Genomic DNA, 18,968 nt, shown 5'->3' with positions numbered 1-18,968 from the left:
TGTAAATACCAAAATGTTTGCATTATTTTGTCACTTATTGGGATTAGTATGCTAGCTGTAGCCATTTACAACCAATCTTTTTGCTAAGCTAGGCTAGCAGTGGGTGGTTGGGTGCGTCAAACAGAGTTACAGAGATGAGAGATGAAAAAGGTATGTATGGACTTATCTAACTCAGGGGATACGGTTACTAAGCTAAAGTCCCAAAAAGTCGGCGTGTTCCTTTAACTTTCAGTGAAGATTCAAGATGGACTTTGCCAAAAAAAAACACATCACTAAAGCTTAGAAAACAAGGGATCTCATAAAGTGTCTAAACTATGTTTAGCTATGCTTAATTGAATATATAAAAAATGTAGCCTATTTGCACACTGCAGTTATATTTTCCTTCATTATTTTTGTTTTTTTTAGTAATCGCATTGTTCGTTTCTTTATAAAGGAGTCTTTACAAATGACACAATGAGTAATTTTACTAATGACACGTTTTCCCAATTATATTTACAATGTTTGCAAAACAAAAATGAATTAGTTATCTGTGTACATATTATGAAATTTTGTTATAGACAAGAGCCCAGTATCTGACAAGAACATCCAGGGCTCCAGGCCCGCATTTGTATTCATAAAATTTTCAGGAAGGGCGGCTAACAATAAAGACAAAGCTGCAAAGGGGAACTACAAACTTCAAAGCTATCCGAGGAAACAGTTTAGCTCATGATAGCTACATTTTTTGATGCTTTCTTGTACAGTACTGTGAAGCTTTAGAATCCATTCCCGGGTTTTAGTGAAAACACAGCCGCCTGGACTGGATTTTGGATTGTGGATTGTGGATTGAGGCAGTGATTGGAGGATATGTTGGAAATGAGAGAACTGAAGGAGGATGGGAAACAAACAGGGAGTGTTGTGTTGAGAGGCCGCAGTGTTCACATTATATGCACTGATATCAGATAATTGATGGAATAAACGGCGCGGTTTGCGGAATGTGATGTATAACTCGCGTGCAGGGAAGCAGAATACGATATTTCCAGCACATCTTTACAAAAAACTCACCGCATTCATCAAATCCAGCATGCGGCATTTTCACGCGCTAATCTTGGATCTGAAATGGACACAAATGCGACCTGAGACTCTGACATATCTGTGATATTCCCTCACGCTGGTTCTGACTGGATTGTTGAAGTCGATTGATTGGCATTAAACCCCTCAGTTCCTCATTCATGCACATATCATACGGATACTGAAGATCATCTGCTCGTCTGTTGATTTATATTGTATTGTCAGTAAAGGACTAGTCCAGTCGCAGTGATTTCAGCATCACAGGTGAGACGGCATGCATATAACAGCCATGCACTTTCCAACCATAATAAATGACCAATTACTAAGTGCATTCAACTGTAATACATAATCAATGTTTATATGCCACTTTGGCCTTTGTGGATTCATCCTCAATAAAGTCTCATAAAACACTCCACATTCTCTCATTAGTTGATTTTATTCGCTCACTATATTGTTCAACAAAGACATACGTACATCATTTTCCCTGAACTGTAAAAAACAAATGCCATTCCCAACACGTCTCAAATCAACATAAATTATGCAAGTGAACTGATATTTTAAATATTTTTGTAATAAAATGGCCGGCTTCTTTATTTTGCTACGGATCATGATGTCACTGCCATACCTGAGCAAGGGACATTTAAATTTGTGTGTTGAAACACACAAATATTAAAACAGTTTATAAACGCTGTTTTCAACAAGATACAACGATCTCTAAGTCAATACATAAAAGTCATTTGAAAAGAAGTAGCCCTTTTTTTTAATGCGACCTTCATGTAACAAAAATAACCCAGACAGCAACATGTCAGCCCAGATCCGGTGTTGTGCCGAATTTCGACTCCCTGCCAAATTATTACCCCCTCGTTGAAATCAGTATCTGATTGCCTAATCCTAACCCCTCCCCCACAACTAATCCTGAATATACCATACTAGGGGGGTAATAATTTGGCGGGGGTCAGCTGTTCACATCTGGTACGTGTGGATTTACGTGGACCAGATGTGGGCCGGATCTGAGCCGACACTATGTTGATGTCTGGGAAAAGTTTAATAAAATTGGACAAAAGTTGAAATCCTCCCAACAATTATTTACCCCATAATTTACTGACCCTCAACAAGCCATCTTCTTGACTTTCTTCTTTCTGCCAAACACAATCGGAGTTATATTAAAAAATATCCTGGCTCTTCCAAGCTTTATAATGTGAGTGAATGGTACCTTAGATTTAGATTTTTGAAGCCCCAAAAAAGTGCATCCAATCATCATAAAAGTAGCCTAATGCATATACGACTCACTCATACAGAAGTTTTCAGAATATTTGTCTTCATCCGTTTATTACAGTGCTAGGTAATATTTACCACAGCTACTCTGCAATAACAGTGATAGTGTCTGTGGTATTTTCAGTGAAACTATCGTTACTATAGTAATTTTTTAGTTCCAGACACTGGTCATCGTGGTGATTCTTTAGATGGTTTTAAATCCAGTCACCTGCACTATTCATGCATGCTTATTTTTATTGATTTATGATAGTTTAATTACCCACAGAAGTCTGAGGATGTCACTGTAAATGTTTTGTTTGGAGTGAAAGGCTCTTCAAACTGTCAGCTACGGCGCTTAATGTAGCCAGCCATGTCTTTGATTTTTACTAAAGTATTTCTAAGGAATTGTTTATCGATTGAATATATAAGATGCTGCTTCTAATTATAAAGGCCTACAATTGTGCTACATTAAATTTGGAGTTAGAGAAACTTGGCAGGAAGATCTACGATATTTAACTCTTCCATGAATATATAAGGCACATAGATTTTTAAACTGAAATGCATAGCTGACTTTCCCCCTAGAGTGCATACTTTGGTCAAAAATAATACATATTTTTATAATTCTTTATAACACTGTTGAATAAAGGTAAAGAATTGTTAATGCTAATTTAGATGACAAAATTTAGGTTCCCTTACATTATTTTGATTAAAAAGTATTGATAAATATGTTTGTTAAAAGCTGAGTATTGTCATCATGAATGTAGTAAATAAACTACCATAGACACTAGTACTTTCTGGTGTTCATTGGTGTATATTGGCACATTGGAAGGAAGGATGCCATGAGTAACAGCATTGATCTGTTTTTTTGTTCTTAAGCGGGGAATATGAAGATTTGAACATAGTTAGATTTACACACAGCTCAAATATTGTCTTTAGTGCTGAATCTGAGAAACCAACCTCATGATGAATGTTCCAGCCTGTTCTTTAGCACTGCAGTAAGAGATCTGTACATGCTCACTAGTTCATTAACTTGAGATGGTTCTGTGGTGTTAGTGGTGCAGCTCTGGGTGGTGACTGATTGAAAGGATTTAGGTTTGAATTTCATAAAAGGTAACCTTTTAACCCATTAAAGGTTCAGAGTGGCTTTTATTACAGTACGAGTCATTTTATATCACAGTAACTTTTTTTTTTTCCTGGAAATGCATTAACTTGATTTGTACATTAAATATGTGGTAATATATGCTGTTGGATAATACAGTTAATAAATTACTTGACAAATTAAAAGTGCTTCATCTCATTTGATTATTTTCACTTTTATTTGGAACCTGGGCCCAAATGGCAAACTTCAAATACACTTGGCTTGACAAACAGTTGAGTTCAAAGGAAAAGATTCAAAACAGTCAAATTAAAGTGTTATTTCAACCAAAAAATTTAAATTCTGTCATCATTTACCTACCCTCATTTTGTTCCAAACCTGTATGAGTTTCTTTCTTCTGTTGAACACAAAAGAAGATATTTTGAAGAATGTTGGTAACCAGACAGTTTCTGCTCCCCATTGACTTCCATGGTATTTTTTTCTAAGTCAGTGGCTACGGTCAACTGTCTGGATACAGACTCAAAATATCTTCTTTTGTGTTCAACAGAAGAAAGTAACTCATACGGGTTTGCAACATTTTGAGGGTGCGTAAATGATGACAGATTTTTTTTCTCTTGGGGGGGGGGGGGGTAATATCCCTTTAATGTAATCACGATAGTTCAAACTCTAAAATCTATTTGGGTTGCCAATTGAAGTAATTTTGGTGTTTTCTTATTCTGGTAGATGAGCATTTTGTTATCATCAATTCATTTGTGCAATGGCTAACATTTTATTTTTATTTTGTATTTTTACGGAGCAGTGTCATGCACCCCCCATCCAAAAAGCTGATGCCCACATAGAGGTCTCTAAACAGACACCCTCTGGCAACAGAGGATGCTGGGAATGTGTCGTGGGCGCAGGAAGTTTGTGGCTGCCTCCCTCGCCCTGATCTTTATCCCGGCCCTCACCTGGCTCTATCTGTCATCCGCAAACTTCACAGGTATGACAACACGCATCACAGAATTCATGAGCATGAAACATGGTGCTGAGAATTTCTATAGAAAAGTTGGTAACAATTTATAATAAGTATACAGTAATAAAGTACTTACAAATTATTAACGAACTATTAGTTTATTCATAGGTTATGTATTGTAGTCTCTGCATTGTTAATAAACTGTATTAAACCCTCTGGGGTCCTTCGGCCCAAATGGACCCGAAACATTTAAATATTTATTTTTTAAAAATCATAGCTTCATCGGAATGGTCTGAAATTTGGTGACTTTTTTGGTACTTGGTATATGAACATCCAAAAAAATTGGGGACAGGATTTGAATAATCTAAGTGGTTGTAAAAAAAATTGTCACACTCAGGACCTTCGGCCCAAATGGACCCGGCATAGCAAATGAATGGGAAATTGGCAAAAATGTGAAAATACCGAGTTTTTTTGTGCGTACAATCTACAAATCAGCCACGATCCAGAAAAAAAGCACACAACAGTGAAGGGGTGAATTTATAAAACATCAAGAGTGCAAAACAGACACATCCACACACACACACACACACACACACACACACACACACACACACACACACACACACACACACACACACACACACACACACACACACACAAACACACTTTTATACATAAACAAACTAAAAAAATTCAGATTTCATATGTGTTTTGCATTTTTAAAATGCTCAGTTTGTCCACCAGATGGCATCCATCTCATTTCAAAAATTGCTTTCATGAGGTCTAGGCTTGACACTAAAATGAAATACAGCTTTAAAAAAAAAAAAAAAAAATTTTTTTTTAAATAATTTTCTATTATATTCAATGGGGGGGAAATTGGGGGAAAATGGGTCATATTTATTGCATAAATATTAATTCTAAATCATAAAATTATCTCAAAACACCAAAAAAGAAAAGAAAAAATATTATAAAAAACAAGTAAAAAAAAAAAATGATGATTTTCTTTTAATAAATATGAATCCCACCCCTCCGGCCCATTTGGACCCGAAGGTCCTGAGTGTGACTCTGAAACGAAGGACCCCATATACAGTTCTTCATTCATGTCACTGTGATTAACACAATTCTTATTGTTTAACTATGTCATAGTAAAATAATTGATACATGGTTATTAGGATTAAATAGAGCATTAGATTAGGTCATGGAAAATGGGAAAATATCATTAAGTGCTTTAAACCAACTTTTATTGAAAATTAATTCCATTCATATTCAATGTTCCTTAAAATGTTTACAAAAAATTGGTACACATATATAGTTTAGAACCCTGAACATTTTCAGAAATGGAGCCATCGCAAAAACGCCTCGTGGCAACCATGATGGCTATTTTGCTTTCCACCTTAACTGAATTATGTATTTTTCCATGATATATGTACAAGATACATTTTTAAATGTGTGCGTATCTTAATTTTGAAGGCTATCCAAGTGGTCTAAGTGAAAGTTTTCATGATGGATAGTGTTTTCTTCCCTATTGTGATTTATATCTGAGTGAAACAGCTTCTTGAACATCAACAAATGTAGGGCAGGACTTGGTTTTGTCCATGGGGAATTGATTGGATGGTTTTGGTTTGCTATTGGTGGATCTCATGTGAGTGACAGGTTGAAAGTTATTTTCATTAAGGTTTATGAGGGCATGTGAATTAAAAAGAAATTATGACCATGTGCACAAATAAACCATTTATAATTAGTGTTGGGCGGTATGACCAAAAATCTGTATCACTGTATTTTTTAAGATTCAGGAGGTTAGATGTTATATCACAGTATTTTTTTGAAGAGTGGATTTTCAAAGGTTTATTTTATATAGTGGCTTATTTTACTGTCAGGAGTCCATAGAATATAAAAACATAGTAATGTCAAATACAAATTTCCTTTCAAAAATGGAGGTAATCACATCAATTCATAAAACTAACAATGTAGTTAATCTTTTCAAATGTAGTCATATAAAAATGTAATCATTCCTTTTATTTTTCCAGCAAATTTGCAGTTTAAATTAAAACATAAAAACTTGTTATATTCCTTAATAATAAAGTTTTAATAAATTGTATTATTATTATTTAAAGTAGAACACTCTGCTGTGCAATATATATTTCTGTTATAATTTCTTGATTTTTCTTGTTTGATATCAAATGAAATGGTGAAAGTGGCTCTCAGAGCAGTTCTGTAGATGAAGTTCATGTCCTCACAAAGTGAGATGGCAGAAGCTGAAAACACCATGAGCGTCATGCGTACTTCAGTGTGTGTGTGTACTAGACAAAACTTCAGCGCTCATTCACCGAGACACGCAGACTTCAGCTTTACATAGCAGTCTTCTTTGAGCTTTAATATTCACAGACACTAGTCCATATCAAAGTTAGTAATGTAAGGCGGGTATCAGAAATTAGTAAATAATAATAAATAATTAGTAATGTAAGGTGGGTACCAGAAAGTCTGGGCTACCCCTCGAGAGAACAAAAGGCTCTTCTGAGAATTAACATTTGAACCCTCCCTTGTATAATTATGTAACAGCAACATCTGAGACACAGCACACAGTGCAACTCACACCTCGCTTGGACAATCTCCCCCTTCTCCCCCCTTCTCCTCACCTGAAACTCACTGAAAACCCATGAAATGTTAAGTGTGAACAAAAAAATAACTATACATGTTTGGCATAATTATAAAGTGCTCAGTGCGCCTGGTAATATGGTCTCATTCTCCCAACCATGATGAAAAGCTAAAAGAAGTTATAAAATATGAGGAAGGTGATGTGTCCCTTAAAGGTGTTCCCTCCCCCAGATCCTCCATTCTGATCTCACAGTTGTGAGCCCCTCACTAGGGGACCAAAATCTAATTATAATGACAGAAACTTTCTCGATTTTTCTCGATTTCCGAATTGTTGTTGTTATATTTGATTGATGAATTGGATTTTTAACTATTGTTCTATTAACTATTGTTCTATTCCTAAATCTGGGTGCGTCTGTTTTACCTCTGTTTTAATTTAATGTTACTTTAGATAAGTGTATGTGGAAAACCACGGGATGGGCAATCCAAAGCTATTATAAGAAAAGTAAAGTTGGTTAACTTATATCTGAGATAGTGGCCATACCTTTGCCTGAAGCAAACGTTATTTTAAATTCAAGTGTATGCAAATTCAAAGGGACTATATAAAAGTATCTTTGATTTTGTAAGGGTGAATCCAACCGTCTAAGATATTAGCCAAATACCTCTGTTTGGTGATCGAAACTGGCGAGATTGCAATCGTGAGTCACGCGAGGAACTCTGAGTGACATAGCTTCCTAATCTGAGCGTGTAAAACATAATTAAAGAGTTAAAAAAAAAATCAAATATTCGTTCACTTTTAATGATGCCCAGATATCATTAAAATCTTTTTCATTTATAGAGTCACATGAAATAACGAGTTGATACATATGAGAAAATGTATTCCATTTAATCTGTAATGTTGCACAAAAAGGAAAGACAGTAACACGCAGAGACCTTCACCCGCTGATCGGAAAACCTCCATCGGGTCGATTGAGCCGGCTTAGTGGCAACAGTGTTTTTGGTCCAACTCAAGTTCGATGACACATCCAGGCCTAGAAACTTGTGACTCTCAGCTCTTTCCACCTCAGTCAGATGGTTAGTGGCTGTAAAAGTAGGATTTCTTCCTAAAATTCATGATTCATTATTTTGTTTTATCTATGTTGAGAATAAGATCATTGTCCTCTCCATAAGCAGAAACCTTCATCCGCTAATCGAATGCCCCCATTGGGTTGATTGAGCCGGGCTTACAGTAAGAAGGTTGTGTATGGAGGTAGTTTTGTGTCTTTATTATTCAATCAAAAAAAATTTGAACTTCAAAACTTTTTGCACTTCAAAAAAAAAGTGATTCAAACGAAAAAATCTGAACTTCAAAACTTTTTTCACTTAAAAAAAAAAGATTCAATCAAAACAATTTGAACTACTAAATTTTTTGCACTTCAAATAAAAAAAACAACAACAAAAAAACACATTCTCTTCAATATTTTTTTTATTCACGGGGTAATTTTTTTTGTTGCTTTTGAACAGTTTTTTCTTTGATTGAAAATATTTTTTTTGATTGAAACAACTTTTTTGGAATTGAATGATTAAGACACAAATGTCCTACCCATGTATGGCCCAAACACAAAAAAGATTACTTCAATCAAAGAGAACATTTTCAATAAAAAAAAAAGTGTTCAAATGCAATTTTTGGAGTCTCAAATATTTTATTTGCATTCAAAAACGATTTTCTATATTTGAAAATGTTTATCATTATCTTTTCATTGAAGTGACTTTTTTATTGATTCTTTTGTTTGTTTGTTTGAGGCAACTTCTTTTTTGATTGAATGATAAAGACACAAATGTTCTACCTATTATATGGTCCAATCAAAAAACAATGTTACTTCAATTAAAAAGGTTGCTTTAAACAAAACAAAACGGACTTCTATCAAAGAAAAACATTTTCAATCAAAGAAAAGCAGTGTTCAAATGTATTTTTTTGAGTCACAAATATATTTTTTTCTTTGATTGAAAAGTTTTTCTTTTATTGAAGTGAAGGTTTTTTTAATTGAAAATATATTTTTTGATTGAATAATAAAGAAACAAAACGACCTCCATAGTTGTGCAGTTAGTAGTCTACTTTAGATATTCTACTAACTATAAGGAACATTGCAACTACAGTCAAACCAAAAATCATTTCAGGTATAATTTTTGATATTTTTTACTAGTGTGTGCAGGACACTAAATATGTAAATGTATTTGTAGTACACTTAGCATAAAATAAAATTATTTCAAATACATTGAAGTATATTTATTTTTCACTAGGGACATCTTAGCTGTTAACACACAGTTTGTGCTTACATGTCCTTTTTAAAGAAAAATATAATACATGTATTTTATATATTGTTTTGCTGCTTTCAAATTGTAGGCAAAAAATTTGTTTGTGTGTGAAAAGTTATCAGCACATATTTTAAACCTTTTTAAACATTGTTACTTAAGTGATTATTTGAGAGTTATATGAAAATAAATGGAATAGTTAATTTAGTCTGAAATTAACATCTGTATTGACATCTGTTTGAATGTATTTCATGAAAGAACTTAGCATTTGACAAAAAAAATAAAATAATTAAAGTCGGCATGAAACAGAATTTGCGGTAGTCTTTACTTCTCTACTGTGATGTATATGCAAGTGAAATTACTTATTGAACAAGAAAATTAAATATATATATCTGATGAAAAAAACGTATAAATGTTGCCTTGCCTTGGAAACTAACTGAAGTGAGTTTAAGTGCAGTAGAAGACTAAGGGCTAGATTTACAAAACGGTAAATTGGCGTGAGAGCACAATTCCAAAACAGTGTCGATGGGAATGGAAAATTCTGAGCGTGATCTACTAAATTATACAAGACAGACGCAGCTGGATCCTTTCCATAATAACCAGTGCAAACTAACAAGAGCAGCACAAATTAGACATGCTTTTTTGGGCTTTAAATCATGGCAAAAACACCAGTAATTTGACAAGCGCAAACTTTTGTAAATTACCTTGCGTGATTCATTTAAATATTCTCCTCCCATAAATTTTGCATCTGAAAGGGAAACTCCTACAAATGCATATATAATAAGGTCAGCCTCTAAAATAACACTGCCCACGTCTTTTCAGCACTAATTTTTCACTGCATGTCTTCAGTAAATCCTTACAGTAGTTTTTTAACGCCGAAAGAGGTTTTGCTCTGGCGCAAGCTGTCAGTAAATCTGGACCTATAATTCCTAATTGGAAATAAATAAAAACTAAAACTGAAATAAAGATGAATTAAATATAAATAGTAATATTTAAAAAGAAATTAAAATTAAAATGGAAAATATAAAAATAAAAGCCAATTTAAAATATAAATTAAAAGTATAGTATATAAACAATACTAAAATAATACTGCGTCTGCATGCGAGCGACAGGTTGTCCCGCTCTCGTGCCTAAAAACAGAGAATGCAAAAAGGAGAGGAAATTATTATGATTAATGTTTACAAGGGCACATGAATAAAAAAACAAACAATGATGTGCACGGATAAATTATTTATAATAAATACTGAATAATAACTTAAGAAATTGAATGTTGCATAGCTGAACATCATGATCAATTAACAATCAGGCTCTGAGAGAGAAATCTGTTTTTCCCCCCATCATGCTTTGCTTCAGACTGTAAATGTTGAAATGAAGTGTTTTGTGTATTTTTAAACATGATTAATATAGTGTGACATCTGTTAGTGTTTAATGATCTCTTATTTTGGCATTTAGAGCGGATTCTGTTGCAGTTTTGGTGGTTACCATTGAATCTATAGCGTGTAGAGTGTATTTTTTTTTTGACAGGTTAATTCAGATGAGTAAAATGTTTTGGTGCGATGCCCCTAAAACCTAATGCTATTTGTGAAAATATATACCTTGATATTTGTAAAAAAGAATTAAAAAAAAACATTACTTTAAATGTTTTGAAAATGATTATTGTAAACTAGCATGTATTTAAGGTGTAAAGAAAATACTATTACTTTTTTACTTAATAATACTATACTGGTTACACAACTTGACATTTGACATTACCTAAAAGTTTGTCAAAGCCATGTGAAACCAACACAAATGAGAGCTGCATGATTCTGGATAAACTAAGTCACCATTTTTTTGTTGTTGTTTAAAATAGAGATCACTATTCTGAACAGACAACTAAACAACATAACATTTTTTCAGAACCTCTGTTTCCCATTAACCTTGCATCTTAATTGTTGTAGTCTATTTAAGATATACATACAGCATTTTATTACATTGAGTTATTTAAAAAAAAAATTGGTTTTGAACAAATGATTCAATGACTCATAAAACTTCACTTGTTTCATTACTGGATGAATCAGGGTTTTTGAATGAATTATTCTATGACAAATAAATAAATAAATAAAGTAACTTGTCGCCACCTACTGGTGTAACAATGTAATTGATACAATCTTTAAGTATCAAGTTATTTCAGAAGGTGATTTACTTAGTTTGGTACACGTTCTGTCCTAGAGGTGGCTTTCTGTGTTCTTCTACTTGATTGGCTTAAAATCACTTGATTATTTACTCGATCATTCAAATAGGTGAATAGTTTTAGGGGTCCTGAGACGACAGACAAAAAGGGTCTAGAACTGCCCTTGGTATGCGCTGAGGCTCCTTCTTCTTTGGCATGGAAAAATTCAGTTAATTTCTTCTGTTCAGTCTATCAATACAATTTGAATGCACTTCTCTTCGTGTCGGGTGGTTCTTTTCCTGAATGCAGACTCACTCTCTGAGAGTAGGTGGCGCTTTTAGAAAAGCAGAAATGCCCTGGCACAAAAAGTGCTTTGTTACTTTTTTTTTCTGACTCCTGCTTGTTGCAGAGAAGAAAGGAAATCAAACCGTATTCATATGTTTTCATACAACTATTCAGACTTTTGTGTAAACAACGGTGTTTATCAAACAACATCAGATACAAGACAGGGCTCCAGACTAACTTTTCCACTGGTTGCACTGGTGCTACCAACTTTCTCAGTTGGTAGCAACAGCATAATATTTGGTCGCACCTTTTTTTTTTTTTTTTTGCTACATGCCATGGGATTAATCAATGCATGCTGATGAATAGTGGTTTTAATGGCAGTGGCGCCACCAGGGGGTGGCAAGGGGTGGCCGTGGCCACCCCTGGCCGACTCCTGGCCACCCCGCTGGCCACCCCAATGGCCAGAATAAATTTTAGTAGCATCAGTTATGCATTTCATATATAAGTCAAAAATATTCTTTAGTAAAAGAAGACGGGAAATTATGTGTCGTCACGTGCTTTTTAAGTGCCAAAAGGTTACAGTATACTGTTACAGCAGCTTTTTGATGTGTCTTTGCCACGTTTTGACAAGCAGGGATGCAAACAGCGCGCTTTTCGGCGCCTCCCGCTTTTTTCACGTCAGTTTGGGTGACAAAGTCATCTGAAGTCATAGCTTAATGTGAGGGACAGAAGTCTATTTACATCATTAAAGTATACGGAAACTCGTTTACCCTCCTCTGCGGCTGTCAATCATTCTCCAGTCATATTCAAACAGCGTACGCGCCTCTTGGATGCACGGTAAAACTCTCTCCAATATGATATATTCACATTATAATGCATTATCTGTAGATAAAAGGCTGTAGATTTGCATAAAATTACTTTATTTTGTTGGAGTTTGTTACTGTTTTTAAACGACTCACTACCGTGTGCTTGCTAGATCACACACATCACAAGGACTATGAATCGGCATCAAACGCACAATAACTGGAATTTAAAACTGTGAAACAAAGGAACAAATCGCACTAGGATTCGTGCGCTCGACATTTCTTTGCTTTGTGACGTGAACTTTTAAATGCACACTTATGCAGCGCAGCGCTGCACACTGTGACTCCATGTTGCTTTGAGCACATCATTCTGCACCCGCGAATCCCGCGATGCGCATACACGCTGTGTGCGCTCTGTTTTTCATGTTATCATGGGTTTGCGCACTGAAATATTAATGAAGCCAATATATTTTGTTATACCTAGCCTGCTCAATACATTTAAAATAAGCATAATTTAATTGTATATTATTTCTTTGTAGTGTAGGCTATATATGCAACTTTAGTGCAAACGCGTGCTGCGTCTGATGTTATTGTTCTTTTGCGCATGCCGGCTAGTTTGAAACTTCAAACAGTTCACACTGCAATCAGATATAGGTCACATTTTAAAAGGTAATGTGAACAGCCAATCAAAAAATCGGACCTGAGCAAAAAATCTGAATTGAGCATTAGGACTTGCGGTGTGAACAAGTCCTTGAACTTTGCGATCAAGATCCAGTTGCCATCTGTATTCTTATCATTCATGTTTCTCGCATGTTCGTAAGCCGCGTAACATGGGTTCATTCTACATTGTCAAGAAAAAAAATATTTTTGTACCTTTGGGTACAGCAGCTTGTTACAGGGACAACATTGCACCTTATCTACCCCTAAAAGGTGCAAATTAGTACCTCTGAGTAGTAATATGCTTTTAGGGGTAAATAAGTTACAGAGATTTCCCTTTGAGTGTAAAAATCTTAATATTTTCTGGAATTTTTTTGTTTTGCTGAGTGTTTTTGAGCTGCAATCTTATATTGTTTAGTCCTTTAGTCCTGTTGGTGGTTAGTTCACAGCAGTGAAAGAAATTATCTGTAACCATTATATTCGATATTTGCTTAAACTGATTTCCGGGTCATTTAAACGTAAATATAAGAGCTATTTTATTTCTAATCTGAATAAACGTAAGCATCATCTATGTAGATTCTTCTAATCTTATTCATACATTAATCATTAATCAATAAACTTAAATATGTACCTATTTGATTATATTGTATTTAGCGGCTATATATATAAATTAACTAAATTAATAACTTTTTTACATCAAAAATGAACCATCACTGAACTTACTGAAGCTGGACTATGACAATATTTTCTTCTAGAAACAAACTTTGTTGCATTATTTTCATGTTATCTCTATAAAACTGCTTTGAAACAATATGTATTGTATAAAGCGTTATATAAATAAAGGTGACTTGACTATTGCAAATTTGCAATAGGAAGCATTTTAATGTTAATACTGAATCAACTAGTTATTTATAGTTGAAAGGGTTTAATAACAGTATTTGGTTGGTTACACTTAAATTGGTTACAAAAAAGTTAATAAAACATATAGTTAATTGTACCAGGATGTATGTAAAATGTTACCAGAGAGAGAGAGAGAGAGAGAGAGAGAGAGAGAGAGAGAGAGAGAGAGAGAAAGAGGGGAATAGTGTAAGTTTATAAAAGAAAAGAGAGAAAGAGAGATGTCATTCAGGACTTCTGGCCTACGGCTTTAACCCAGTTTTCCAGGAAGGCAGAGCTCAGGTAGAGAGGAAGAGCAGAGTCCCAGGAAACCATCCAGAGGAAAAAAAGAGGAAGGAAAAAGCCCAGAGCAACAATACAGTGCTGCAGGGATGACGTCAAACCCAAATTCACCAGTGGTTCCCTTGAGATTTTCCATTAAATTAATTAAATCAAGTCAAATAAAGGCTGTGGTTAACTTGATGATACTTTTTGTTCAAAATGTGAATTTTGAAGCAGTTATGTTTATTGCATTATGTTTGTGTATCCTTAGAAAAAGTGCATCTGCACTCATAATTTGGACATTTGTGACCCTGGACCACAAAACCAGTCGTAAGTCGCACAGGTATATTTTTAGCAATAGCCAACAATACATTGTATGGGCGAAATTATCGTTTTTTCTTTTATTCCAAAATCATTAGTATATTCAGTAAAGATCATGTTCCATGAAGATATTTTGTAAATTTCCTACAGTAAATATATATAAAATATATTTTTGAATGGATGCAGCAAAATCGCGCCAAAAAAAAGTCAGAAAACACACCTACAAACTTCACTCGCTGTTGTCCGCTCTTTAGGAATTACCCACTCAAGTTTGGTATCTTTGTCAAGCTTAGATTTCCCCCTTTCGGGTTCATAACTCTCCACAACGTCATTAGAGAAGTAAGCCAATAGAGAGCGTTAAACAAACTCTTCTCGTGTAAAAAAAACAGTTTTCTTCTTAGCAACGGTCTGCTACAGTGCCTCTCATTGCCTGGCGACTTCTTCGCGTGCACAGTGTACACAATCCGCAATGGTTACGGTACAAGCCATGAATCCTGAGATAGCGCGTTTGCTCAATTTCAACTTTAATGACAGCAATAATTTAACGAACATAGTAAATGATTTTTTCGCAAATGATTGGGAAGATGATACAGAATGTCCAGAAAATGGCTTGGCAAAGGAGGATGACCTGAAAGATCAATGTGTGGAACAGTTTTGTAACCACACACACACACACACACACACACACACACACACACACACACACACACACACACACACACACACACACACACACACACACACACACACACTCACACACACTCACACACTCACACTTGCATTTAGTGGTGGGGAACTCATAATGGTGTAAATTTCGTTTATTTCCTTTCATTAGTAATGCGTTGCTAAGGACTTCATTTGGAGAACTTTAAAGGCGATTTTCTCAATATTTAGATTTTTTGCCCCATCAGATTCAAGATATTCAAAAAGTTGTATCTCGGCCAAATATTGTCATATCCTAACAAACCATAGATCAATGGAAAGCTTATTTATTCAGCTTTCATGTGGTGTATACATCTCAATTTAAAGAAAATGACCCATAAGACGGGTTTGTGGTTCAGGGTCACATTTGACAAGCTTTATTGCAGCAGTGAGTGTTGATGGACAGATGTTAAACTAGTAAATGATCCTCGACTGTCTCTGTTTCCTCCTCAGTCAAACCGCTGTCTCTGTCACCGTTGGATCCTCAGTCATCGCTGCTGATCGGTGCGGCCGCCGAGCATCAGGCTTTGGAGCTGCGGCTACGAGACGTGGAGGAACATAACCATGCGCTGCGGAGAGAAATTAGCCTGTTGCCCAGGGTCCCGACCCATAGCAGCCATCATAGCAACGGTCGCCAAGGCAACCACTTGCACACCCATTCCACTGAAGAGGGTACAGGTGATAGCGAGGCTAAAAAAGGAGTTGCCTCGGGCAACAGGTCAGACTGTGTGCCTCAGCCTGTGGTGAACAAATGTGAGGTTAGTATTCTGAATAAATACCTTACACTGGACAGATTTAGACATTATAAAGACCCTGACCTTATCATATGTTTTGTTCTGGAGAGGTCAGATGTGTTGTTACTTAACTTATTGATCAGGCTTTCGATTTTATGATTTTGGATGGCAAAACAAGTGAAGAAATCCCACAGAGTTACACTGAAGGAGGGATGGATGGAAACTTGTTTAAAACTTGCTTGTGATGTCAAATTTGTATCAGAAACTGGTCAGAAAGATCCCTTTAGCAACTGCATAGAAAGGCCCTAGAAAACCAAGAACACTCTTGCAACTTTAGGTCAACGCTCTAAGAAATCCCTTAGTAACTGCATGGCAACACCCTAGATACCACCCAGAATGCTCTAGCAACTGCATAATATTTAGAAGTGTAACGATTCAAATTTACAGTTTCAGGGTCACAACTTTGGTACGGATCGGTATGTGCTATGTTCACGGGTGAAAAAAATAAGTACTGTTAAATAAAAATAAAGAAAAAATGAACAAATAATCAAACAGCAACAGCACAAATAAATACAACAGAACAAAGATACAAATAAAATAAACTTTTTTTCAGGTAGGACTAACAGTAGTTTTTAGAGACAGAAATTGAATAAAGTAATCAAGCGTAAAATATATGCATAGTCTTCACTGTATAAAATAAATAAAGATGAATCCTTATTAAAGTTACAAAAGTCAATTTGATTAACATTAAAAACACGGACAGCGCAGGTATATTAGGCTGCTGTGACTTTAAGACAAAATGCACGGATCCAGTATACTGGTTCTGTACTCATGCGTTGTCTTTCTCGACTGTTTATTGTTACATAACTACCCGTCTAGGTTTGGAGAGTCAGTAACAAAAATAAATTTCTAAAATAAAATAAATAAATAAACTTGGAGAGAGAACCAGGACAACTCAACCTCCCGTCCCAGAGTCAACACAAACACCAGTTGAAAATATTGTTTTAATTTGAAAAGACATTTCTAGATATTATAGAGATAACAGAAACAACAATGTTGAAGGAAATTAACAAACATAGGGAATAAACTTCAGGGGAGAGCTAGGCCAAACTAACAAACAAAACTTAAAGGATTAGTTCACCTCAAAATGAAAATTAAATTAAAAAAACTTTTTTACTACAATTGTGCGGATTGAGCTGATCTTTAACGCGACGGGAACTACGTCATCACGTTGAAAGGTCACGCTCGAAAAAAAAGCCCCCCCCGTTGGTCTCACGCCAAGCTAAACTCGAAAGTTGCCAGCTCTGTATGTCGTTCAACATACAATACAATTGGAACTATGCTCCTTCGCACGGTGACCTTTCAACGTGATGACGTAGTTCCCAGCACTTTGCAGATCAGCTCAATCCGAACAATTGTAGTTAAAAAGTAACGAGTACTGCGTAATATCTTACGTTATGGGGAAAACCTCTTTTCCACGAGATATTGAAGCCAAAAATTATCCTTAATTTTGAATTAATGTAAAACGCTGTCCGGCAGCATGCAGACATAGGCAAGACAGCTTGCACGCCTATTGGCTGCCCTGCGGCAACAGCAGCAGCCTATCGAGAGAGGCCCTGCGTGATGTGATACCCAATGGGGGCGCTTCGCGCCCATTTCGTCATGTCCCGCCAGAATAGGCGTGGTCTTGGCCTATTAATACGCTCGACAGGCTGATACAAACTGGTTTTCATCACTGAAGCGAACCAGCGCTGTTGTATGCACGGCAAGATACGCAGTACTCTTTCCCTCTCTAGAGAGAACCGAGGTTACGTCAGTAACCGAGTACGTTCTCTTACGAGAGTATCTCTCGTACTGCGTAATATCTTACGCTATGGGGAACACAATGCAACACACCGTGCGTTCTGGGATCCGACACCAAAGTCCCAAGGGCAGTAGCCCGGGGCTCATATAGTGCATAATCACCGTAGACTCACAGAGAGTCGGAGAAGAGAGGCTACAAGCATCATTCCCCATGAAATAGCATCCCACAGGAGCTAGTTATGTTAACAGTGTTTCACGCAGACAGGGTGAATGTGTTCAGCCTGAACTGGGTATAAGTACGGGTTATTCAACACCCATGGAGCTGTTCTATCGATCAGTGAGCGATGCACAAGCAAAACTCAGCATTCTGCGCCGGCGCAGCGGGGCAGATAGTACTGAATTTTAGACCGACAGCAGCTTGGCCTGTAAGGCGGGAACCTCTAGGTTATAAAACCCTGTTAATGTAGACGGCGAGGCCCAGCCTGCCGCCATACAGATATCTTGCAAGGAAATCCCGCTAGACCATGCCCACGACGAGGCCACGCCCCTCGTGGAGTGCGCTCTGACACCCAAAGGACACTGCAGGCCCTTAGAAGTGTAAGCCAGCGCTATGGCATCGACTATCCATCTGGATAGGCTCTTTTTGATGCGGGCCAGTCCCTTGGAGCTTCTGCCAAACAAAAGGAAGAGCTGCTCAGTCTGTCTGAAGACAGACGAGCGAGACACATAAGCTCTCAGTGCCCTAACAAGGGCAGAGGAGACTCGCATCCTCCTCCTCATCATGAACCGGGAGGGCGTACAGGGAAATAACCTGGGCCCTGAACGGTGTGTTGAGGGATTTGGGCACGTACCCATGCCTTGGTTTGAGTATGACTTTTGAGTCATTAGGCCCAAACTCCATGAATGACGTGCTTACTGAAAACGCTTGCAAGTCCCCTACGCGCTTCACTGAAGCGAGAGCCATAAGGAATACTGTTTTGAGAGACAGATGTTTCATGTCTGACAAATGGATTGGCTCCAAAACCGTAGAAAGGTCCCACACAGGGACTGAGGGGGGTCTGGGAGGATTCAGCCTCCGAGCTCCCCTGAGGAATTGCACGACCAGGTCGTTTTTCCCCAGTGA

General features: G+C 36.5%; 1 protein-coding gene across 1 annotated transcript in view; it reads left to right on the top strand.

Moving 5' to 3' along the window:
* Positions 1-817: 817 nt before the first annotated feature.
* large1 (LARGE xylosyl- and glucuronyltransferase 1) overlaps positions 818-18,968 on the top strand; it is a 74,139-nt gene continuing 55,988 nt past the window's right edge. The window contains exons 1-3 of the mRNA XM_077235280.1: positions 818-1,311; positions 4,197-4,376; positions 15,762-16,066. Of these exons, the coding sequence (XP_077091395.1) occupies positions 4,271-4,376; positions 15,762-16,066 (411 nt within the window). The 5' untranslated portion in view covers positions 818-1,311; positions 4,197-4,270. The remainder of the gene's footprint in view (positions 1,312-4,196; positions 4,377-15,761; positions 16,067-18,968) is intronic.

This window comes from Siphateles boraxobius, unplaced genomic scaffold (genome assembly GCF_051911475.1).
Source record: "Siphateles boraxobius isolate OS27281-9 unplaced genomic scaffold, OSU_SipBor_1 19, whole genome shotgun sequence".
NCBI classification, from domain to species: domain Eukaryota; kingdom Metazoa; phylum Chordata; class Actinopteri; order Cypriniformes; family Leuciscidae; genus Siphateles; species Siphateles boraxobius.
This window is presented reverse-complemented; position numbering and strand designations above follow the sequence as displayed.